At 30.9% G+C, this 22,805-nt stretch overlaps 4 protein-coding genes across 4 annotated transcripts in view; 3 read left to right on the forward strand and 1 right to left on the reverse strand.

Moving 5' to 3' along the window:
* Positions 1–1,498, forward strand: part of HELRODRAFT_158446 (hypothetical protein) — a gene marked incomplete at both ends in the record, with an annotated part of 3,106 nt that extends 1,608 nt beyond the window's left edge. Inside the window, 3 exons of the mRNA XM_009010510.1 lie at positions 418–555; positions 985–1,074; positions 1,146–1,498. Of these exons, the coding sequence (XP_009008758.1) occupies positions 418–555; positions 985–1,074; positions 1,146–1,498 (581 nt within the window). The remainder of the gene's footprint in view (positions 1–417; positions 556–984; positions 1,075–1,145) is intronic.
* Positions 1,499–8,039: 6,541 nt separating this feature from the next.
* Positions 8,040–11,328, forward strand: HELRODRAFT_158447 (hypothetical protein; the record flags this gene model as incomplete). The annotated part of the gene is made up of 5 exons (XM_009010511.1): positions 8,040–8,181; positions 9,745–9,899; positions 10,312–10,471; positions 10,797–10,981; positions 11,302–11,328. The coding sequence occupies 5 exons, from the start codon at positions 8,040–8,042 to the stop codon at positions 11,326–11,328; spliced, it is 669 nt and encodes a 222-aa protein (XP_009008759.1).
* A 4,777-nt stretch (positions 11,329–16,105) lies between these two features.
* On the reverse strand, positions 16,106–16,459 carry HELRODRAFT_135844 (hypothetical protein; the record flags this gene model as incomplete). Its single annotated transcript, XM_009010512.1, has 1 exon — positions 16,106–16,459. A coding segment is annotated over one exon (354 nt), but the record flags the coding sequence as incomplete, so codon positions are not given.
* A 1,843-nt stretch (positions 16,460–18,302) lies between these two features.
* On the forward strand, positions 18,303–21,980 carry HELRODRAFT_62144 (hypothetical protein; the record flags this gene model as incomplete). Its single annotated transcript, XM_009010513.1, has 4 exons — positions 18,303–18,347; positions 21,302–21,468; positions 21,570–21,654; positions 21,891–21,980. The coding sequence occupies 4 exons, from the start codon at positions 18,303–18,305 to the stop codon at positions 21,978–21,980; spliced, it is 387 nt and encodes a 128-aa protein (XP_009008761.1).
* Between the last annotated feature and the right edge of the window lie 825 nt (positions 21,981–22,805).

The following is a 22,805-nucleotide window of genomic DNA, read 5'->3' on the forward strand; positions in this document are numbered from 1 at the left end:
TGTTATGTGCATAAAACTTGGATGTGTCTTTGATTTGCCTACCTTTGTCAAACCATCTTTTAAATTACCATCAACTAATAGAGAAATCAATGTAATATTTGATGCCTGTCACATGTTGAAACTTGTCCGTAACACATGGGCTGATAAAAAAATTTTAGAATCAAATGGTGGTTTAATTAGATGGGAATACATATGCAAATTACATTCTGCACAGTACACGACTGGCTTCAAATTGGCTAACAAATTAACTGACCAACATGTTAATTATCATAATCAGAAAATGAAGGTACCATTTAGTATAATTCTTCCTTTCTGTACATATTCAACAATATCTTTTGAGTATGTTCATGTATTAAAAAAATAAATCACCATACAAATAGATTTTATAATTATAAAAATGACTTACATAATTTCAAGTTAAATTAGTGGCTCACATATTGAGTAATTCGGTGGCCAAAGCCTTAAGATGTTCAAGTAACTGTGAAGAATTTAGAGATTGTAGAGCAACTGTACAATTCCTGGAAAAAATGAATATATTGTTTGATATAATGAATAGTAAGAACATTTACAGTAAATATTTCAGACATGGTATATCAATGACATCATTTAATGACATAGCATCAAACCTAATGTCACTGAAAGAGTATTTGTTATCACTAAAAACTGTCAATGGAAAATTTATATATCAAACCAATAGGTAAACATATATCTTACAGTGTTTGATGAAAATGTACTAACCAATTGTTATATTTTTAAAACTCAAGGAATACATGTGTTCTTGGAATGGTTGTCAACATAGAAACCATAATAAATTTAGCCACATCCTTGCTTCAAACACAAAAATATGTTCTGGCATACAAATTCAGCCAAGACCATCTTGAGTTATTTTTTAATTTCATTCGAAGTGTAGGTTAGAAAATGTTCAAAAGTGGTTATTTAACAAAAGTGACTTCAATTTTATATATTTAAATTTCATGTATTTAGGGAGAAGCAATGATAATCCAAATGTCCAGCAACTGCATTCTATTTTCAAAAAAGTGTACTATAGATGTGGTATTGTCCCTGGAAAAACAGGTTATTCAAATATGTTCTATTTATACAGTTGCTTCAAATGAGGCTATACATATGTTTTATAATTTTTTAAGGGAATGTACAGGAACAAATGATTGTTGAATCAGAATTTAAAGTTCCAGAGGATCAATTTAAAGATATTTTTGAAGAGACGTATTTAGATTCACAAATAATGACATCTAATACCATGTCCACTGTCATTGAAAATCCATCTAACACCATGTCCACTATCATCGACAGTGCAGTAGCGTATATTGCTGGATGGGTTGTTAGAAAAGTTGCCAAAACAATCGATTGTAACAAGTGTAGATTTACACTTATTGATATAAAAAGACAAGCTACCATGTTACACCAACAGCTTCTGATACTAAAAGACAATGGTGTTCTAGTTTTCCCATCCTGTGGTGTTGTTCAGGTCAGAAAATAATTTTTTTCCATGTTTATTTTTATTTGCATGCTGGAAAAATATTGATCTTTAATTTCTTCATTTTTATATATTGCCTAATATATATTTTTTGACTAATTCATATTTGTCAATCAGATTTGCCGTGTCACCGAAAGACATTTGAAAATGGTGACAGACTGGTCTAAAATGAATAGAACAATTGTTGTATCAAGTGTTTTGAGTGAGTTGGCAAATAAAGATCTATTAAACCTTAAAGATCATATCATTGAAAGTGCAGATAATATAAACAATCATTTTTTTTCTTTATTGAGATTAATAACAAAAACATATATAGATGTTCGCTCATTTCATTTGGCCAAAAACAATAGTCAGTTGAAAATTCGTTCAAAATATCATAAACTAATTCACTTTAAGGGCCAGTGAAATTTTTTATTTATACTTACAGAGAATGATTTATTTATTTTTTATTTTAATTTCTATTAAACATCTGGTTTTTGTGACTTTTTTGCATTTCTAAATCTCTCTTTTTTATTATTTTTTTGTTAATTTTTAAACATTTAAATATTTCTTAATTGAAATCTGTGATTATTGTTATTTATTTTAAAACGCTTTTACTGAGAGTCATATTATTATATTGGTACATCTAGTCAACTTCATCTATTAATTGAACATTTTTCACAGCAACATTAAACAATTTCCAGCATTTCTTGTCATTTTTTAATCTTAATTTCTTTTCTATTTAACCCCTTTTTTAAAAACATAAATAGGTATGGGCATTTATTAATTTATAATTTATCAGCTATTATACAAAAGTTTCAATGCTTTCAGATAAATGTAAGACGTTATTTTTATTTTTAGGACCATTTAGATATTGATAAGTTTAAATCTAAGTATTGTCAAAAGAATATGATGTATTATGTATTTTACAAATTTTTTATCTGCAAATTTAACAAACATTTATTTCATTAAAGATGTAAATATTTTTGTAAAATGTTTTGAAAATAATTTTCTCAATAATAATTATTTTTTATTACGCTGAACTTCACTGCACCCCAACAGTATTTGAGCATAATAAATTAGCAATAATAATTTTATACATATACATATTTTTTATATTATGAAATATAATAATGTTTAATTATACTAAATAGTTGATTGATTTTAATTAAATTCCATGTCAATCAGTTTCAACTAAGTTCATTATATTAATAGTATTTGATGCAGGGTCAGTAATTTTTTTGTTTTTGCCATTTACGTTTTTTAAAATTTGTCTTCATATATCACTTAGTCCATTTATTTTCTTTTTTTCAATGAACAACTTAACAATTTATTGGAACATATTGTGCCTTGATTTTTAGCACCACTACATGTACATATAAAATAACGGTTAGCCTTTAGCTTCTAGCATCATCCAAAAGATGTTTCATTTTAGAAAAATTGAACAAAATGTATAAATGTCAATATTAAAATAATTATGAACATCCATTTATTTGCCAAAATCCTGAATTATAATGACTAATTTGTCATTAAATTCTGAATTAAACCTTTATTTTATAACATTTGTTCAGATTTTAAAAAAATTTATAATTTGATGACATTGAAGATAACTGCACTTGTTATTAATCCAGGTGGATGAATGTATGTATCAAAGTGTATGTGTAGTAGATTCATCCAAAAGATGTTTTATTTCCAGGACAATTGAGCAAAATGTATGAATGTCAAATATTGAAATAAATATGAACATCCTTACATTTTGCCATAAATTTTCCGGAATCAAAATCTAAAATCATTTTATTTTCAACAAACAACCTTTATTTGATAACTAAGTCGGTAGAGACGAAAAAAGCGACTTATTTAAATGTTATGATATAAAAAAACGAAAACTTCGTGTAGGCGATTAAATTTAAATTTTAAAACAGTAAAACGAAATGTCAACTACAATGAAGAAATGTTTACGCTCAAATTATGTTCTCTATTCCATAGAACTAAAAAAAATTATTAGCCGGGAATTAATTCTTGTGCCATATCCACTATATCCAAGATTATACGTGAAAAAGTAGAAGACTCTGTTTCTAGAAATAATATAGTATTGAATCAACACAATGGTTTTGTTAAAGGAAAGTCATGTACAACAAGTCTTTTTGAAACTCGATTTTATTTCTTACAATTTGAATAATTCTATTCCGGTAGATGTGGTCCTCCTCGATTTTGCCAAGGCATTCGATACTGTTTCTCACAGAAGATTATTGGCTAAATTGAATGTATATGGAATAAGCGGTTTGGTATATAATTAGAATGGCTCATTTCTTAAAAACAGAAAACAAAGAGTTGTTCTGGGTGAAACTGTTTCGGATTGGGTTGAAATTTTTAGGGTGTTCCTCAGGGTTCTGTTATTGGTCCTTTGCTGTTCAGTTTATATATTAACGACCTGCCAACTAATCTAAAACTTACAACAAAGTTGTTTGCAAATGATACAAAAATCATGAGTTCAGTTTCATCAAACAAGGAAGTTGTTGAACTCCAATCTGATCTGGATACAGCATTCAAATGGACCCAAGACTGGCTTTTGCGATTGTGTTGTAATGCATTACGGATCAGGTAATAATAAATGTCCTCTGTATATTAATGGAAAACGCCTTGTTGAGTCTGAATATGAGAGAGACCTTGGAGTGATTTTTTCAACTAATCTTAAATGGAAGAATTAAGTCATAACGGTATCTAACAAAGCGAATCGGATGCTTGGTCGAGTGAGGAAATCTTTTGGAAGATTTGATAATAAATTGCTCCGTAATTTATACATAACTTTTATTCGACCACTTTTGGTGTTTGCGGTGTCAGTTTGGTCCCCAGATTTGAAGGGTGATATTGAAGTGATTGAAAGAGTCCAGCACAAAGTAACAAAATTAGTTCCTTCTATAAAAAATTTTGCTTACATCGATCGTCTCAGAGAATTGGATCTAACAACATTGGTAGAAAGGAGAAGAAGAGGAGATTTAATTCAGATATTCAAAAGCAAGCACAAAATGGACAGAATTAATTTAATAAATCAATTTAATAATGTTGTAACTAGAACGCGAGGTCACAGTATGAAATATTACAAAGAAATAACAAGACATAGAAGCAGAGAAAATTAACTATTCAATAGAACAGCAAATATCTGGAATCCATTGCCAAATGAACTCGTCGATGCGCAAACATCAAATAGTTTTAAAGCAGGTATTGATTGTTGGATGAACAACAAACAATCAACGATGTTATTTATTTACTTAATTATTTAGTCAGGATTTGAAAATTACGACCAAAATTTGTGGTTGGGCTTGATCAACAAAATGCACCAGTTAACGACATCGACCGATTACAGATTGAGATTTGAGATTTGAAAGTTTGATGAATGGTGTTTTAGTCTGCGATGAATATGTCTTTTTGGGGTTCGTTTTTTCAACTAATTCATCGAATCACACATTTTTTTCATCGTTTTATCTCAAACAACGTAACTTTTGAAAAAAATTGACTGATAAAATATTATCACCAAATTTCTTCACCATGTTGATAATATTTTTATCAATAATTCTAGTTCTGTTTTGAAATATATAATGTTAATTAGCTTATAAGAGTTCTCCACGTGACTGTAGCAGTTCAAATGTTACTAAGTGTTTTCTTAGATTACATAGCAGTTCAATATTTTTTCAAAATATTGAATTTCTTTGAAGGCTGTCGCAGATGCAACCAACACATTCTCAATTTGCCACACTATCATAAACTCCATGAAACTGAAATTTTCACAACTTCATCAAAACTATATAGAAAACGCTTCTATTTTCAATATTTATCGAACATAAAATGTTTCAACCAACATTCCCTTTTATCTAGACTCAGTAACACCGCAAATTCACGTAATGTAAATAATTGAAAACCATTCATATGTTTCAGATTAATTCAGAAGTGAAGAAATATTCTCTCAACGTTTCCGGATACAGCAGAGATGGCAGCGATATCCATATTGGCACCATAATGAGATGAAATTTTTAACTCCTCAATATAGTTGCAGTGCAATATTTATCAGGAAACTAGTTCAGTAATGATTATTATCAAAATGTAAATGGTGAGTATGGCTCAAACCTACAATACTACTACAAAAATTCTTTCATGTCAATCACACTCTGCAGAATGATGATGAAACTCAACGCATGATTACGTTGATCTTTTAAGATTTTCATTCTTGAAATTTCTTATACGTTACAAGCATTTAAAACTTTTATTAAAAATTGGGCATTTATTATTTTAACTAAAAATTTGTAAATTCATATTTTTGGCAAAATAGAGATCCGTCTGGTTTTTTCTACTCAGAAGTTGTTTATAGTTTATAAAGAGGCATGTCATGATTTTTTATTTAGAAATTTTATTTATCCTTATTAATGCTGAACTTTACCAAGAACACAGTTTTTGTTTAGTTTCATTTGTTTTTTATTGATAATTCTTTAACTGCTGCAGGGAAAAACTCAGAACAGATCTCTGATTTTGCCCATATTTTTGCTTTATGCGGTAGAGTAGATTCTCTAGCAAAGCAAATTGTTATAATAATATAATAGGCAGCATTAATGGATTACAGTTATTTGAAAAAGTTGCTTCAGGTTAAGTGAACGAACGTTTTGGGTACATTCATAAGAACTTCGAGAATCCTTTTACTTTACATTTACACGGCTTTTTTTATAAGTTAAAACAAAATATTAAATATGCTTTTGATTCAATTTACGGATAACTTTTTGTATAAAAATACTTAACATGCCAAAAAAATTTTTAAATTACTTCAGAAACAAGTACCGTACCAAATTTGGTACCAAACACACCCGAACACGTTTTCAGTGTGCTTTAGAGTCTCTCAACCATTATTTTCCATGAACTCATCAAATTTTACAATTTTTACATTTTTATAGTTTATTAATGAATATTTATTTTTTAACAATTTCATTTATTTTGATTATTTTTTAATTGATTACTTTAGCATGATATTTATGCATACCTAGTAACTTTTTTCTGATATACGAGCTCCGAGTTGATTTGAGATCGTCGCGTTTGAAAGGCGTCCCTTTGGTATCAGTTCGCAACGCGGAATTTTTGCTAAATAATTAATTGAGTTTTTAAGTTTAAAAATTACTATTATAGTTAAAACAAATAACTTATATATGTGATAATTATTATAAAAAAATTTCAGGGCCAGGCGTTCCCGCACCCACCAGATCCGCCACTGCGCGGGTGCGTTTAAAGGTCAGTGTAGATATTCTAAGTATGTAATGGCAGAACAATAATGATATATATATATATTAAAAATGAAAGATGATGTGCCTTCTTTATTATCTATTTTATCTTTGGTTACAGCATTTAAATTCATGTTTCCATGGTAATTATTTTGTTTTGCCAATAAGTAATGTAATCAGTTAATAATCTCCTTGTATGAAATTTGGGTTAGGTATTTTCAGAAGTTTAATTAAAATTAATTAATTATTTTTTAACAGTAAAAAAATCTTGCATAACATTTTCATTTAAAGTATATTTTTGTTGAGTTGTTAAATCTATTAAAAAATCTTCTAGCTTCTAAGTAACTTTTGTATATTTCAAATTTTATTACATAACTCCAAGTGTAAGTTCTAAGGATTACTGGCATTGAATTACATATAGGAAGTGAAATTAAGCGTTTGATCTAAACGTTGACTCGTAAACTATTAGTCGCTACACTGGTTCAATTATTTAATCAATTATTTTAGAGACGCGAAACGTCTATGTTTTCATGCTTCTAATAATAGATAGAGAGATACAATAGGGCAATTTCAGTTTAAAATTTCATGTTTACCGGTTTTAAACTTTTGCTACACTATCTCGCAATTTCTTCATTAATATTAACTCCATTAACTCGCTAACAATTTGTGTCCTCCGATCAAGCTAACAACAGTTTTCCACTCGTAAAGTTAAAAACAATTGAAACATATCTTCCAAATTTTTGATTATATAAAATTTTATAAATATTTGCTTTTTGTTTTTTTTTATTTTTATAAAATTGAAGAGGTATTTTGAGGAGATTCAATCTTTTTGTAACAAGTAGGAGATGTTAAAGTAAGATTGCGAACCAAATCTATCGATAAATCACTGTTTTTTAAACGCTATTTTAATGATGATTCACAACGCTCCTCACCTCATTATATGATACTACTACAAATGAGTAGGTCTTATGATCAGATCATTTTGAACAGAGGATTAACCAGGGAAGATAGCTCGAAAGAAAACCAACAAAAACAGTATGAACCACATAAATAAATGCATATAGAAGAAAAACAGACTTGACGTTAGAGTGTTTAAAAAATTAGGAAAAGTGAGAAAGAAAAAATAATTAATCGTTTTCTTCTGTAAAAATTTTAGATTACTTCGGTGTAAAAATTATTGTATGTATGAAAAATAAATTTTTTCTAAAAAATGAATAAATATAAAAAAGACTAAATTGTTTATAAATTTACAGAGTTTATTTGAATCATACAATTTGAAAACAATTATTTTAATAATTCTTAAAGACATGGCTGTAAACAAATCTCTTCATTGTAAACCATTATGGAAAGAATGGGATCACAAGGCTAACAAACAAGGTTTACTTCATACAGTATTCTTTTCAAACGGAGATGAATACACTGGAGAATGGTTGAATAACAAAAAACATGGTTTATATTTTTTTAATAAGTTATCGATGAAAGAGATATTGATAAAATCATGTTAATACGTAAACAAACTTTTTTATGATTTTTATTTTATTTTCTTCATCCCTTGAGTCTCATGAGTCTGTTTGCTTATTCCATTTTCACGTGCTACAGGCAGAAACTTTCAACTCCCAACACTAATCCAATTCATTTCTATCTACATCACTTCTTTCATCTATGTTTACATTTATTTACTCACAAGCACACTTATATACCTCATCGGTTTTTCATCCTTTTTATCATTCGCCGTCAATACCATCATGGATCATTCGTTATTCCACCAAGCCAAAGTGTTTTACTCAAAAAAAATGCAAAACAAATTTATCTATTCTATTTGATGGTCTATTTTGAGTCCTGGTGTATGCTTGTAACCAGTGGTGTCACAAACGTTGTTCAAAAATAATTGGTAATTTATCTAAAGTGTCCAATTTTGTTTGTCCTGTTAGCATCAATCAACAACAACAAATTCGAAATAGCAATGGTATTGAAGCCATTAAGGTGGAGAAAGTCACATCGCTTAAATATCTAGGGGATGTTCTGGATTGTACTGGAACAGCTGAAGCTGCCGTTCGATCACGCATACGTGCAGCCTGGAATAAATGGCATCTCCTTGCCTCTTTATTGATCCATCCCACTATCACTACGATCAAGACTTTATAAATCTATGATACGTCAGGTCTTGTTATATGGTGCATAAACATGGCCAATGACAACCAAACTGGAACAACAACTTCACCGAACCGATAGAAAATGTTCCGATGGATGCAACGAATTAGTCTGAAACCACATCAAATCTACCAAAATCCTGCGTCGTGCTGATTTAGATGATATAAAAGACGAATGCCGGCAATACCGTCTGAGGTGGTTTGGTCAGGTCAAACGAAGTGGAAACAGTGCAATAACTTCTCTTGCAAATGTTGAAGTACTTGGCACACGTCCCAAAGGCCGTCCAAAGAAGTCCTGGTCGCAAACAATCGAGCAAGACATGATGCAGAAACATTACCAATGACAACCAAACTGGAACAACAACTTCACCGAACTGATATGAAAATGCTCCGATGGATGCAACGGATTAGTCTGAAACCACATCAAATCTACCAAAATCCTGCGTCGCGCTGGCTTAGATGATATAAAGGACGAATGCCGGCAAAGAAAACAACGTCCTACCTCGTGAGAACTGGGTCTCTGGACGCTAAACGATGATTGATTGATTGTATGCTTCATTTTCTAATATTTGTATGCTTCATTTTTATTTAATTTGAAATCAAATGTTATCTTTGGATACATTTTTAGAGTGATTGCACTAATTTGCATCAAAAAGTTTTTGCACAAAAATTCTGAGTATAACTGTCTACTGAATGGTGCAAGTTAGGATGGAATCATGAATGAATATCACCTTTGAGAAACACGTTTATTAAAAAAACAAACAAAAATTTGTCATCGCTTTATTAGAATTATTGTATATATTATATAATAAATTAAATATGCCTACCTTGAATGTTTTTCGTTAAAATTGTTTTTTGGAAGGAAAAGGAACGTATTTGTGGAATAACAAGTCGGTTTATAACGGAGATTGGAAAAACGACATGAGGAATGGATTTGGAACATTATGCGTTATGAATAGTGATAACCAGAGTATCATGAAACAATACTATGGTGGTTGGAAGGATAATTTAAAGCATGTAAGACTGATTTTATAAGTTATTTCACATACGAAAAATTTATTGCAATAGCGATCGATGTATCAAAATTGTATCTGCTTTAAAAGATTTATTCAATTATCACAACAGCGTAACTAAAATGCTTTGAAAAGTTAATATTATTTTACTCAACTAACATTTCTGTGCTGAATATTTATATTAAATGCAGTAAACCAAATTTTAAAAAATTGTAAAACAATAATGGAGAAACTAGAACAATTATTATCATTTAAAATTTATACAAAATATATCACAAAAAAATCTCTTGAAGTTATTTTCTTTGACTACGCTCCTGGTTAAAAACAGTACATGTATTTCAATTTGCTAAACTGTGAATTTTCCACACTGAATTTTAAACTTTTACATCTTAATTGTGGATTTACAAATTTTGCAGGGTTTTGGGACATATATTTTTAATGATAATGTGATGTACGAAGGAGACTGGTGCCACGATAAAAGGCACGGATGGGGTAGGATGATATTTGAAAATTCATCAATATATGAAGGAGAATGGGCCAACGATCAGCGTAATGGTCAAGGAATTCTTAAGTATAGTATGAATCTTTTCATCTAACTAAATCTGTATTCACACATTATTATAGTGGCACAAAATTTTGTTGAGGGTATTGTTTTTCTTTTATAAAACCTTGATCACCAATTTTTTTTCACTTTATAGTCATTGATAACAAATTTGTGTTCATTTCATTATTATTTCTGGTGTAGAAAGCAACTGTTTCAACTTTACTGTTGTAGGTTGATGCAAGAAAAATTAAAAAAATAAATTTACACAAGTTAACAAATGCCTTTAAACTGCGCCTCTGATGTTACAGCCCATACCCAAAACTTTTTGGGAACATTGTTACTAATATTTATTGGCAGAAAACCAAAACATGTATGAAGGAAATTGGTCAAGCGATATGAAAAACGGTGCTGGCAAATTCTTTTATTTTGATAAAAAGCAGTTGTACGATGGTATTTGGATAAATGACGTAGCGAAGTGTGGTGAAATTCAACCTATAACTGAAACCTCGTCAGTTCATGACGCTAAAGATATATTTCCCAAGGTACATATTGTAACTATCATTGTCTTACATAAATCATTACAAGAAAATCACGTTTTTCCTCTTTAAAATTACTGTGCATTATATGAATGAAAATAATAGCAAAACTGCATTTGCAGAAATTATAAATTTAAAATAAAATTAATGAAGCAAAAAAATGTTTAATGTTGGTTGAACACCATCAACATGTTAACTTAGATGGTAAAAACGTGACAAAATTTCAGCTTTGAACTGCTTATGCGCATTCTCAGCCGAAATGTGTTGTTGCCACAAAACGATGTTTAGCTTATTAAAGGTGAAATAATAAAATAACTTTTTTAAAGCTTTTGAAGCAAGTCAAAGAGGGTTAGTCAATTAAAAAACCTGACGCTTTAAAAAAGAGAAAACATCAAAAAATTTCTGACACTTTTTAACAGGAAAGGTTTGAATAATAGTTAACGTAAACAAATTTATAACAATTATTTTTAATGAAATCCAAACTACGCTCATACGAAATCACCGACATAAAACTTTTTTATATCATTGAGCTTTTTAATTATTTCACGCATTAAATACGCCTCCCCACCATGGCCGGGATTCAGCGTAACAGCAACAATCCTTGATTAACAAACTTATAAAACTTAATTTTTAACCATCTTCAAATCCACCAATCGACAATCTACTAATTTCGACACATTAGACTCCCACTTATTTTTGAAAATAGAATCAAATCACAATTACGTCAGTCACCACCTATCAAAACCTCATCACATTATTTACCTCAACGTTAACACAACTGACTCCTTCTGGTCAGACGAGGCGTTCTCCAGGGCTCTTCAACCTGTGCTTTGACCCCATAATGAAGATACTTGAAAAGTCTGAGTATCAACAATTTGGCCATATATGGGGCTCCACAGCCAACTTTATAGCAAGAGCATGGCTCCAATTTGCCGATGACACATCAGTCATTCATTGCCAACAACATGAAAAGCGCTCAGAAATTAATTGAAATAAACCAGGCTTGGTGTAACGCAACCAGTATGCGGCTATGGCTTGACAAGTAGGCAACATTTGGCATGAAAAAAAATGTATCTGCCAGTTCCTTCTGAAGTTGACCATCGACGACAAACCAAATCCTCAAATCGAGCTTTTTGTATATTTGGGCAAAACCTATGATTTTGAAGGCAACAACACTGAAGCCAAAAAATTGCTAACTAGTAAACTGAAAAATTTGTTATCAGTAATTAGTGAACTAGAACCGTTAGCACGGTGGAAACTTTAAATCTTGAGAAGATATATTCCATCCCAGTTGGCAGCTTCGAACTTACGACATTTCGTTCATCTGGATAGATAATTGTTTTGACCCCTTAGTGATTGTAGCTTTTAGAACATGGTTGTCATTGTCAAGGCCATAAAGAATGCCACGCTTCAAGGGGAAAGGGGGTCCAAATATTTGTGACACTTTGTGACGAAGGGGAGGGGGAGGGGTAAACGCAAGTATGACGTCCATTTTTTTAAATAAACAAAACAATAAATGAATATTAAAGTTTTTTAGCGAGCAATTAGCTCATGAATATTAATTAAAGGAGGAGTCAAATTTAAATGCCATCGTTAAAGTTTACCGATTGGTAGGTGTAGAAGTTAATATTAACTCGTTATATTTTAACTACGGTAAAACATTTAGATATCAAACTATCGTCATATAAACTTGTCATTCGTTATTTTGATATTAATGAAAAATAAAAAGCATAGAACAATTACATTGTTTAATGACTCTTCACTAAGAGGGGGAGGGTTAAGTTTTGTGACATACTTATTTTTGGGGGTTGGTAGATTTGTGACAGTTTGTGACAAAGGGAGGGGGGTCAAAAAAACTTTCAAAAGGCATGACATCCTTAATGGACAGCCCCCAATCAGCAGTTGTGTGCCAGAAAGCTTTTCACTCCACTCCATATTGAGTTTTCATTTATTGAGATTAAACAAAAAAATCTGAATATAATCGGCGACATTATTAAATGGACTTAAAAACGTTATGATTTGAGAAAAAGCTTTTTCCGGCATAAACTTATAATATAGCTTTGGCTAGATTTTCTAAGTCCTCGTTACGATTTTTGTCATCAATTTAACAAGGTGTTAATAAAATAAATAAGGTGCGACAATTTTTAACTACAAATATTAACAACGCTATCTTGCATTTTATCATAAATAACAAGATTGAAAACACACAGTAAAGCTTTCCAAATACATTTTTTAAATTCAAGTGATAAAAATAATTTATTAACATATATCTTTATTAATATAATATATTATTTTGTTATATTATTTGACAGATCCAGTTAGTAGACCCAAAATTAGTTTTGGATGAAGCAAAACATAACATATTATCTAACGAAATTGATTAAGCGATGTTTTTTCACCTTAGTTTTTCAATGGTGTAGTGACTATAAAATTCGCCCTGGGCAAATTTCATTATTGTGCCCATTGACTGATTTATATATTTTGACGCTCTAACACAAAAAACACTAACTTATTTTTATAATTTTTGACATTAAATTTTTAAAGTCAGTAATTTATTTTACCAATGTAAATTATTGCAAACGCGTTTGATAGACCATGAGAACAAAATGTGTTCGTTTACATTTTATAAAATTTGTAATTATTCTTCGAAAGTCTTAATTAAGGTACTACTACTTGAAAAATATACCTTCTTGAAATAGCAACTGAACTGTCCCAACTTGTTATCCTCTCTTCCTATGCTGTTGAAGCATTTCTGTTCGTGTTTTTTCATAGTTTCTTAACATGTAATTTCGCTTGTTTATCAGTTCAAACAAACTTACTATTTTATAAACTTAGTCTTTTAAAAACACTTCTGAAACCACTACATCGTGTTTATCTGTTCCTGCTGATGAACTAGGACAGAAACAGTGCCGGAACAAGCGTATTTGCCAGGGGGGATAAAACTACCACGTTATTATTATGCTACTACCGTAAGCTGTTGATTAAATGCAGTTTTTTAAATTACATATAACATGTTTCCTATTAAAATGTTTCTTATTGCAACATATTGTTCGTGGCCTTCCAATTAACTTTTAAACTAGAAATTGACAATTTCTTATGTTCTACATGGGTGTAATTTATTAATTAATATATCAAGATTTAGAATACCAATATCTTTGTATATAAATCTATGAACATTCAACGGTTAAAAATTTTTCAATAAAGTTATTCATAATGTTTTGCGCTAATTGCTTCCTGTTTCTGTTTTCGTTTTATGTCGAAAAGGAGTACCCTACTTTTGTATGCATCGTAATGATTTTAGATTTTTGAAGCCTTTGGGAAAAATTCTTTACATGATGGATAGTTTAAAAATATGAGTGATGGATATCTGTAATGATTTGTTAAAGCAAATAATTACTTAAATATATATCATTTGATGTGCTTTTTTTACATTGAGTTATATAACTCAACGCTTTTTTATTGCTCAATCTATCAATGTACAACACTTCTTCAGTGGTTGTGTTTATATTAATTGAGTTGCAAATTCAATTGTTAATATTTTTTTCAACTACCTGGTTATATAACAGCGTATTGGTAATACTTATAAAGTGTATCATAAAGAGCATCGCATATTTGTTTGGTATCTACGACTAATTCATTATTAATTAAAAAGATATTTATTTCCATAGAATTTGATTTTCTGTTTATTTAGGATTAACGTTTTGATCAAAAATTAAATTTCATAAGCACTTGAATAAGATTAAATACTCATCATATCTCTTTACGAATGTGGGGCAGATCAGAAAAGTTTAATAATAAATATATGAATAATATAAAAATATAATAAATATATTTAGCAATGTTAAGACCACTCATAGATTATGGTAGTCAAACAAGAGATTCCTATTTTAAAATAATAGAACCATTAATTAGTCAATCTATAAGATGTCTAGGGGCCATTGACAGATCTAGGAGAAGGAGGGCTAGTCTTCCCCGTTTAAGCCGTATTAATTGTGTATTAATTAATAATTAATTAATTTTATTAAGTCAATAAAACTCATTGTTTCAACAGAAAAAGCAACGTTTTATGTCGAAAATCGATCGAACAAAAATTGACGTGATAAGCAAAAAAGGTAGTCAGCCTAATTCTGATCATAACCTACTGCCAAAAATTTTGCCCCCTCTCGTAAAAATTTTCAAAATTTTGGTCCCAGTCAAAGTTGTTTAGATCCGCCAATGCTAGTTCACCAATATTTGGAAAAACACTCCAAATATATAAATCATCCAAAGAATACTCCTTATTAAATATGCGAAGTATAAACAAATGTATACCGACGAATCAAAAATTAACAATTTAACAAGCGCAGCTGCAATCAATCATATAGCCAGACATTCTAGTTATGTGGTCAAACTCATGTAACATCTAGACTATTGAGTCTCAAACTTTTTTTCTTCCACTGCCAACTTCTAGGAAAAAATTTTTCTAGTGCCCCCCCACTTTAAAACTTATCATTTGAAAGAAATGTAATAAAAGTTATAACAATAATATATATTAGTCTCGTTTCTCTGTGCATACACTTATTTTAAAATTATATAAATTTTGAGAAAAAAAACCAGTAAAATACTGTTTTACAAAGAAAGAGGATTTTTAAATCCAAGTTGAAACGAACAAACAATTGAACATAAATGAATCTAATGGGATAGGTGAATTTGATGATTTTTTTATAAGAGTGTTAATATCAGGCTCTAATTTATAAAAAACTGTCTTAAATCTCTACGTTTAAGGTTTAATGCTTATTAATGTCCAAGTTATTTTGTTTTAGGTTGGGCACAGATCTGTAACTTTAATTACTAGTCTCAATTACTTCATTTTAATGCAGACATTAATTCATCAAAACCTTCATCAATCTTGTCATTTTATGGCTCACTGTTTTGCTGCATGCCAATAATCAACGATGATTTAGTTTACTCCCTCCTAAGAGACAACAAAATTAACAGATTTTATTTTATTTAAAAAAGCATAAATAAATCAACTGCACATTTAAAAACATTTATATTATAACAAAAAAAAAAAAATGCTAAATCTAACAGAATTAATGATTTGTTGTTGCAAATTTGACTAATTCTAAGTCATAATGTTCAAGATTTTAAAAGATGATCGGGCAAAGGTTCAATAGACTCCCTGGTAATTTTCATTGCCATCCCCTCAGGTAAATTTCGTTGAATATATTCAAGAAACGTGTTAGCTGTTGATCCAGTTAAATTTTTAAGTTGGACAACTCGGTAGGCGGTTCTCGTTTCATACTGAACCATGTGTTTACGATAAATATGAACTGATTTTAACAATGTCCATCGCCTAATAGACCTGGGTGGAGACCAAACTTTACATATACTTATATCCAGTTCATTGGCAGCCATGGTAAGAAACTGCTCGTAACTTTTCATAACAGCTAATTCATGGCCCTTGAGTTCAATCGTTATAGTTTTATACAAAACATCTGATTCCGAACCATCTGCACAACTGTACGAGTGCAATTCACGTCTGAACAACTTAGGATGAACGTTGAACAAATTAGTTGAAGTTAGACTACGCAATGCCTTCACATTAATAGAATTTAATGAAAGAAGTCCAAATCTTAACAAAGATATCGATCTCTTGAGCATAGTTTTTTTATCGATGTCTTCCGAAGCCGTGCTGATTGTACCGGTTTCGAAGTTTTTTTTGTCGTTATAAGTGAAGTTGTCCGCAATATTAGAGTTGAAGCTCATTATCATCAGTTTTGGAATTGAGCTATAGTACCTAAATTTAGCATTAATACATCAATCGAGAAGCATTTATTTTATTTATTAAATAATTTTTAGCCATCAATTTTTATCCGTCTTGCATAAATTAAAATAAATACATATTACATTAGACCAATGATAAATTAAAATTCTGCGTGCGGCTGTATGCTGACGGTGACTGCCAACTCTAATCTGATGCGTGTGTATGCTTTTGTGACTTATTTCACTGACAATTATCCTTCTCGCTTTCTGGTGGCAGCCAATTCGTCCATTCATTCGTTTCGTTGTCAGTTGGATGTAAAATAGTAAATTTTCATTTTATATACACTTTGGCAAACGTTAAGTTTCGTGCCCAACGCAGTTAAATATGAATGATGCTTCAGCTGTAAAATAGTTAATTGTTAATTCAATAATGTTTTGAATAAATTTTTAATTAAAGAAAAAGGGTTAGGTTAGTTAGCGTTAGTTAGAATGTTAGATTTTCAACTTTTAAACGTTAAATTAACTTTTTTTAAAGCTCTACCTATGGTAGCATAGCATCATGCATAACTATCTGCGTTGGGCTTGAAACTTTTGTCTATATATTTTATATTTATGTGATAATTTTTTGCATAATCAACAGCAGCACATTTTAGATCTAAGATAGTGATTGTGTTTAATTAAATTATTTAAGATTTTAAGATGGGTAATGTATTGTATTCATTATTGTAGTAATGCTTGTTTGCTTAATTTTAAACTGCGGATATAAAAAGTGTCATAAAATGGATCTTCTTTTGACAATCTTAAATTTTAATATCAGCAATGGCAACAGTAAACAACAAAAAAGTAATGTCTTTGCAACAGATCTTCTTTTGACAAGGATATTGTTTTATGACACATTTTCTTAAACTTAAATTTGTGAGGCAGTAGTTAAGATATCTAGGAATGAAATATGATTACTACTGAGTCTCTTCTTTCCTGGAAATAGAAACACTTATAACTTTTCAGAATTTGACATAAAAACGAGATGTTTTTTTTATAGGATTGCCTCCTTTGCAATAAAGAAGATTATTTTTATTTGATATTATATTAACTTTTTTGCTTAATATGTAAATAAATGTCTGTAAATATATTTTATTAATTTTTTAAATTACCTTATAATTTAAATATTAATTGTTTGGTCACCAATATTATTAGTGGAATTGTTTAGTCATAAATTATTAATCTAGTATGTGTAGCAGGTCCAAAATTGCTGGTATCCATTTTGTAGCATGCTTTCATCCATTGGGAAACTCATCAGAAATGTAATTTCTATCACAAACTAATTCACTGAAATAATTAATGTTTTAAGTAGCAACTGCTGCTTTTCAATGTTTTTTAACTAAACCATAAAAACAATGTTTTCAAAGCTAGTATAATTATTACTAAAAGTTATATTCAACTTTAAAGTATTTTATTACATTTTTGTGCTCATATTTCTTTTGGCTGTTTTCGGGTTTTTTAAATTAATTTATTTTTAAACTTCTAGGTGTAAGATTCATTGTGAAAAGATATATGAGGTTTTTTCTGGAAAGAACTGAGCAGTATGTCTTCAAATCAAAAACTCCCTGTAGATCTTGAACTTAAAAAAGTTAGAGATTTTTCAAACCGATTCTATTACTACTGTATTATTATTTGTTGAAAATTGGTTTGAGAATTCGGTGATGATTTAAACACATTTCGATAATGCAAACGTGTTCTTGTGCATAAAAATTAAAGCATCAATCAATCAATCCTCGTTTATAGTCTCCATCCGTTATGGGTCGGACTTTTTTATTCCATTCATCAGTTTCTGTTTCCAAGCCGATCTACCCATTGCATCTGTCTCCTTGAGACCAAGTACCTTCAAGTCCTCCTGTATGGTCTGCTTCCTGGACTTTTTTGGACGACCTCTTGGGCGGGAGCCAAGCACCTGGTGCTTAGTAACGGAAATTATTGTATCGTTTTCGCTTTGCTTCACATAGCCAAACCATTGTAGGCGATGACGACGACATGCAACCTTCAACGTAAAAAGTTAAAGCATATATTTTGAGGTATTTTCAGAAGAGTAATATGATGGCAAAAACTTATAAACATTCCTTTGTGGAATTTAGGTAGACTAAATTGACGGTTGCGATATTGGAGAACTATCATATTTGTTGGCACATTTGTTTATTTAGGGGTTAAGCTGAACGCGGATGGAGGATGTTTGAACGCTGTTACGACTAGAGTTCGTGTGGGATGGATGAAATTTAGGGAACTTGGTGGGGTATTGTGTGGAAAGAAATGGTCAGTGAAAATGAAAGGGAGGGTATATAAAGCTTGTGTGAAAGCAGCGATGGTATATGGTGGTGAAACTTGGGTGTTGAGGAGAGAGGAGGAAAGTGTACTGCAGAGGGCTGAAAGAGCTATGGTGAGGATGATGTGTGGGGTTAAAGGGTTAAAGTGAAGGATGGGAGGAGTAGTACAGAGCTGATGTCGAGGATGGGACTGCATGAGGACATTGTGACATTGATAAGGAGATCGAGATTGCGGTGGTATGGACATGTGTTTAGAAGGGATGAAAGGGTCGGGATTAGGCGAGTGTTGGAGTTCGAGGTTGAAGGAGTGATAGGAAGAGGTCGTCCGCGACTGGGATGGAGAGAGCAGGTGGAGAAGGACAAAGTGAAAGCGGGGTTGCGTGATACTGAGGCGAGTGACAGATGTGAATGGCGTCGAGGGGTATTTCGGTTTCATCATAGGTAGCCAAACGGCAACCCCCGATCTCTGGGAAAATGTCGTCTAAACGTGTGTTGTTGTTGTATCACATTTGTTGGCATAAGATCGAATATTATGGTTTGATGTATGGCAACAAATCATAATCGAAGATTGTTAAATTATTAATTATTTAAATAAAAGTCTTTAAAATAATTATTTTTTTGTTTTGCAGTTTTGTTCTCTGTTGAATCATTCATTGATTAATTCATTTGGGCTTGAAGCTTTAATAATATTTTGATATGATAATTTTAATTTAAATGGAAATTTTTCTGCACAATAATTGAATGTTATGTTCAACAAACAACACACACCACACGCACACACACACATGTAACAAATTTCATTCAAAATAAAATAATAAAATATATTTCTGCATTTTAAAATGAATATTGTTATGCACGACGAATGAACTTGTCTTTTTTTTCAATTCCTCAAAGCGCAGTTGAAATGAGGACAGTGATAGTAACGTCGAAAAAACATCTAACTAGTTTCTCCATTTGGTCTTCATCACAGTCATGCATGAAAAACCCGTGTCATATAAATAGGTCTGTGTATTCTGACCTAATGTTGATTTGGAAAGCGACGAATATGTCTTCAGACTGCGTCTTTAGCTCTTTTTCAGCGGCAATCTTTAAAGGATTATTTTTCAATCTAATGGTCATATCTTTAATTCCAATAAAATAATTCCATTTCAGTAAACTTTCTTTCATTTTCAGACATAAAAACAAACGCTTTTAATTTGATCAAAATATAGAATTGTAATAAAACTAACCTAACTTTAGTCATAAATTTTTTTATTAATTTCAATAAATTTTAATGTATTGAATGATAATTCATTCTATTCAAACCAAACTAAAATAAAATATATCCTATTTTAAAACGTTGGCAATTTTTTACTTTCATGCCGTTTTCTTATTTAATGTAACTAAGTGTTTAAACCATGAATATATATAATATGGATATGGCAGACGCGTTATACATATATACATTGTTCATATATATAAAACATCAAGGTCGATCTAGCAAATATGTTACATAGAATCGCTTGAAAAATGAATTTAAGTTAAAGTAAACAATCAGTTTTTAACCGGTTGTATAGCGATTATGGTCCTATGTAATGGTCCCAGGTAATAATCATTATGCCATATCCATTATATCCATGATTTAAACAGCTGATCACGCTCATTTTAAAAAAAATATTAATTTCTGGTAGGTTAGCACTCGTGCGCTCACTTCCCTCATTTTATAATTTTAACTAATCAGTTGTATTTAAATAACTGACCACAGTCGGATTGAAAAATCCTAGCGCGTAAAACTAACAATCCTCAATAATAATTAAAACACCACGAGCTAACGAAGTAATTTGTGCGGGCTATATAAGACACTGCGATAACTATTATGATAGGTATTCGGGCTGCTGATGAGTCCCCAGTAGGGACAAAACACGTGTCCAGCCTATCCAAACGAATACTATTCTTTTCTTCTCCCGTTTACTGCTCTTCCTGTTTCGGCGTTCTATTACATAAGCTCGACCGCAACACCACGTACGTCTACGCACATAAATCTCGCCGTGATTATTGAATCTGGTTGGTTACAGGTCATGCTTTATTTTAATCGCCAATCATATGTAATGTATTTTTCATTGCGCGGCTGGTCAAATGCAAACAAGAATTATGTTGATTTTTTCCGTTATTCTACGGCCTGACACCGTTCCTCGGACTGCTTGGCGAAGCACTGGCTTAATATACACTATAAAATAAAAGCTTATGAAAATCCAATAAATATATCCAACTGTTTATATTTTAAAAGGCTTTTCAGGAACTGCAAATGAAGATGCTATCAACGTCCCAGCAGTTAAAGGTCTCAGACCTTCAAATAGAGCAGCTGAAAAATCAAATCACTAGGACAAAATTGGTTGGTAAAGAATTAGAAGCATTACCTGAAAATGTCAATACTTACAGGAGCCTCGGCAGAATGTTAATTTATATTTTTCGCTTTGATTAAACTGTTTTTAATTGAAAATTTTTTCAAGCGTCATTGCAAATTGTTGATTACTATAAAATAACATTGTTTCAAGGTTCCTCAAAACACCTTTACAAATTGTTCATCAATATTTGGACAAAGAAACCAGCGGGTTTCAAGATAAAATAAAATCAATAGAAGTGAGATATTGAAAATAAATTTTCATACATTTCTCAAATAATTTTTTTATAGCAACTTTTATTAATTTGATTCAGTTTTTATAATTTTATCAATTTTTCACATATTTTTCCAGTATTCCATTAGAATAGCTTGAAAATGCCAAAATATTATTGTGCTGTTCAGTTAATTTTATAGAATTTTCAATGCATCTCTTTAAAAAATTATTTTTAAAAACTTTGTAACTTGTTTTTTTCAGAATACTAAACATTATTTGGAAAGAACTCTGAAAGAAAGTGAGGAAAATTTAAGAGAATTAGTACTTTCTAAGCAAAGAGAACAAACGTGAAGATGATTGATCATTTCATAAATATGCATATATAATTATTTTACTTTTGTATTATGATTTATGTTATATAATTATGAAAAAATGTTTATAAATTACGTTTAAGCATGTTTTACTTTGTCGTATATTAAAAAAATATATGACAATGCTGACTTATGCAGTAAGAGCAAGTAATCAGGATGTCTCCATTTTTTCTCTAAAAGCCTAAAACATGAAATTTTTGCTTTACATCATTTAGACTGTTCCCTCAAAGGAAATATGAAAATGTTGAAGAACTTGTTCAGATTTTTGCTTGCTTCTATCAATCAATCAATCTTCGTTTTGCGTCCAGAGACCCGGTTTCCCGAGGTAGGACGTTGTTCTCTTTGCCATCAACTTTTGCGCCAAATTAGACGATCAGTTGTATCCATTTCATTTAAATTTAGAGCTTTCGTGTCTTGCTCGATTGTTTGCGACCAGGACTTCTTTGGACGGCCTTTGGGACGTGTGCCAGGTACTTCAACATCTGCAAGAGAAGTTATGGCACTGTTTCCACTTCGTTTGACATGACCAAACCACCGCAGACGGTGTTGCCGGCATTCGTCCTTTATATCATCTAAACCAGCACGATGCAAGATTTTGGTAGATTTGACTAATTCGTTGCATTCATCGGAGCATTTTCATGTCGGTTCGTTGAAGTTGTTCCAGTTTAGTTGTCATTGGCCATGTTCCTGCACCATATAACAACACCGGACGTATCACAGATTTATAAAGTCTTGATCGTAATGGTAGTGGGATGTCACGCCGCATCAATAAAGAGGCAAGGAGATGCCATTTATTCCAGGCTGC

This window comes from Helobdella robusta (genome assembly GCF_000326865.2).
Source record: "Helobdella robusta unplaced genomic scaffold HELROscaffold_1, whole genome shotgun sequence".
In the NCBI taxonomy this organism is placed as follows: domain Eukaryota; kingdom Metazoa; phylum Annelida; class Clitellata; order Rhynchobdellida; family Glossiphoniidae; genus Helobdella; species Helobdella robusta.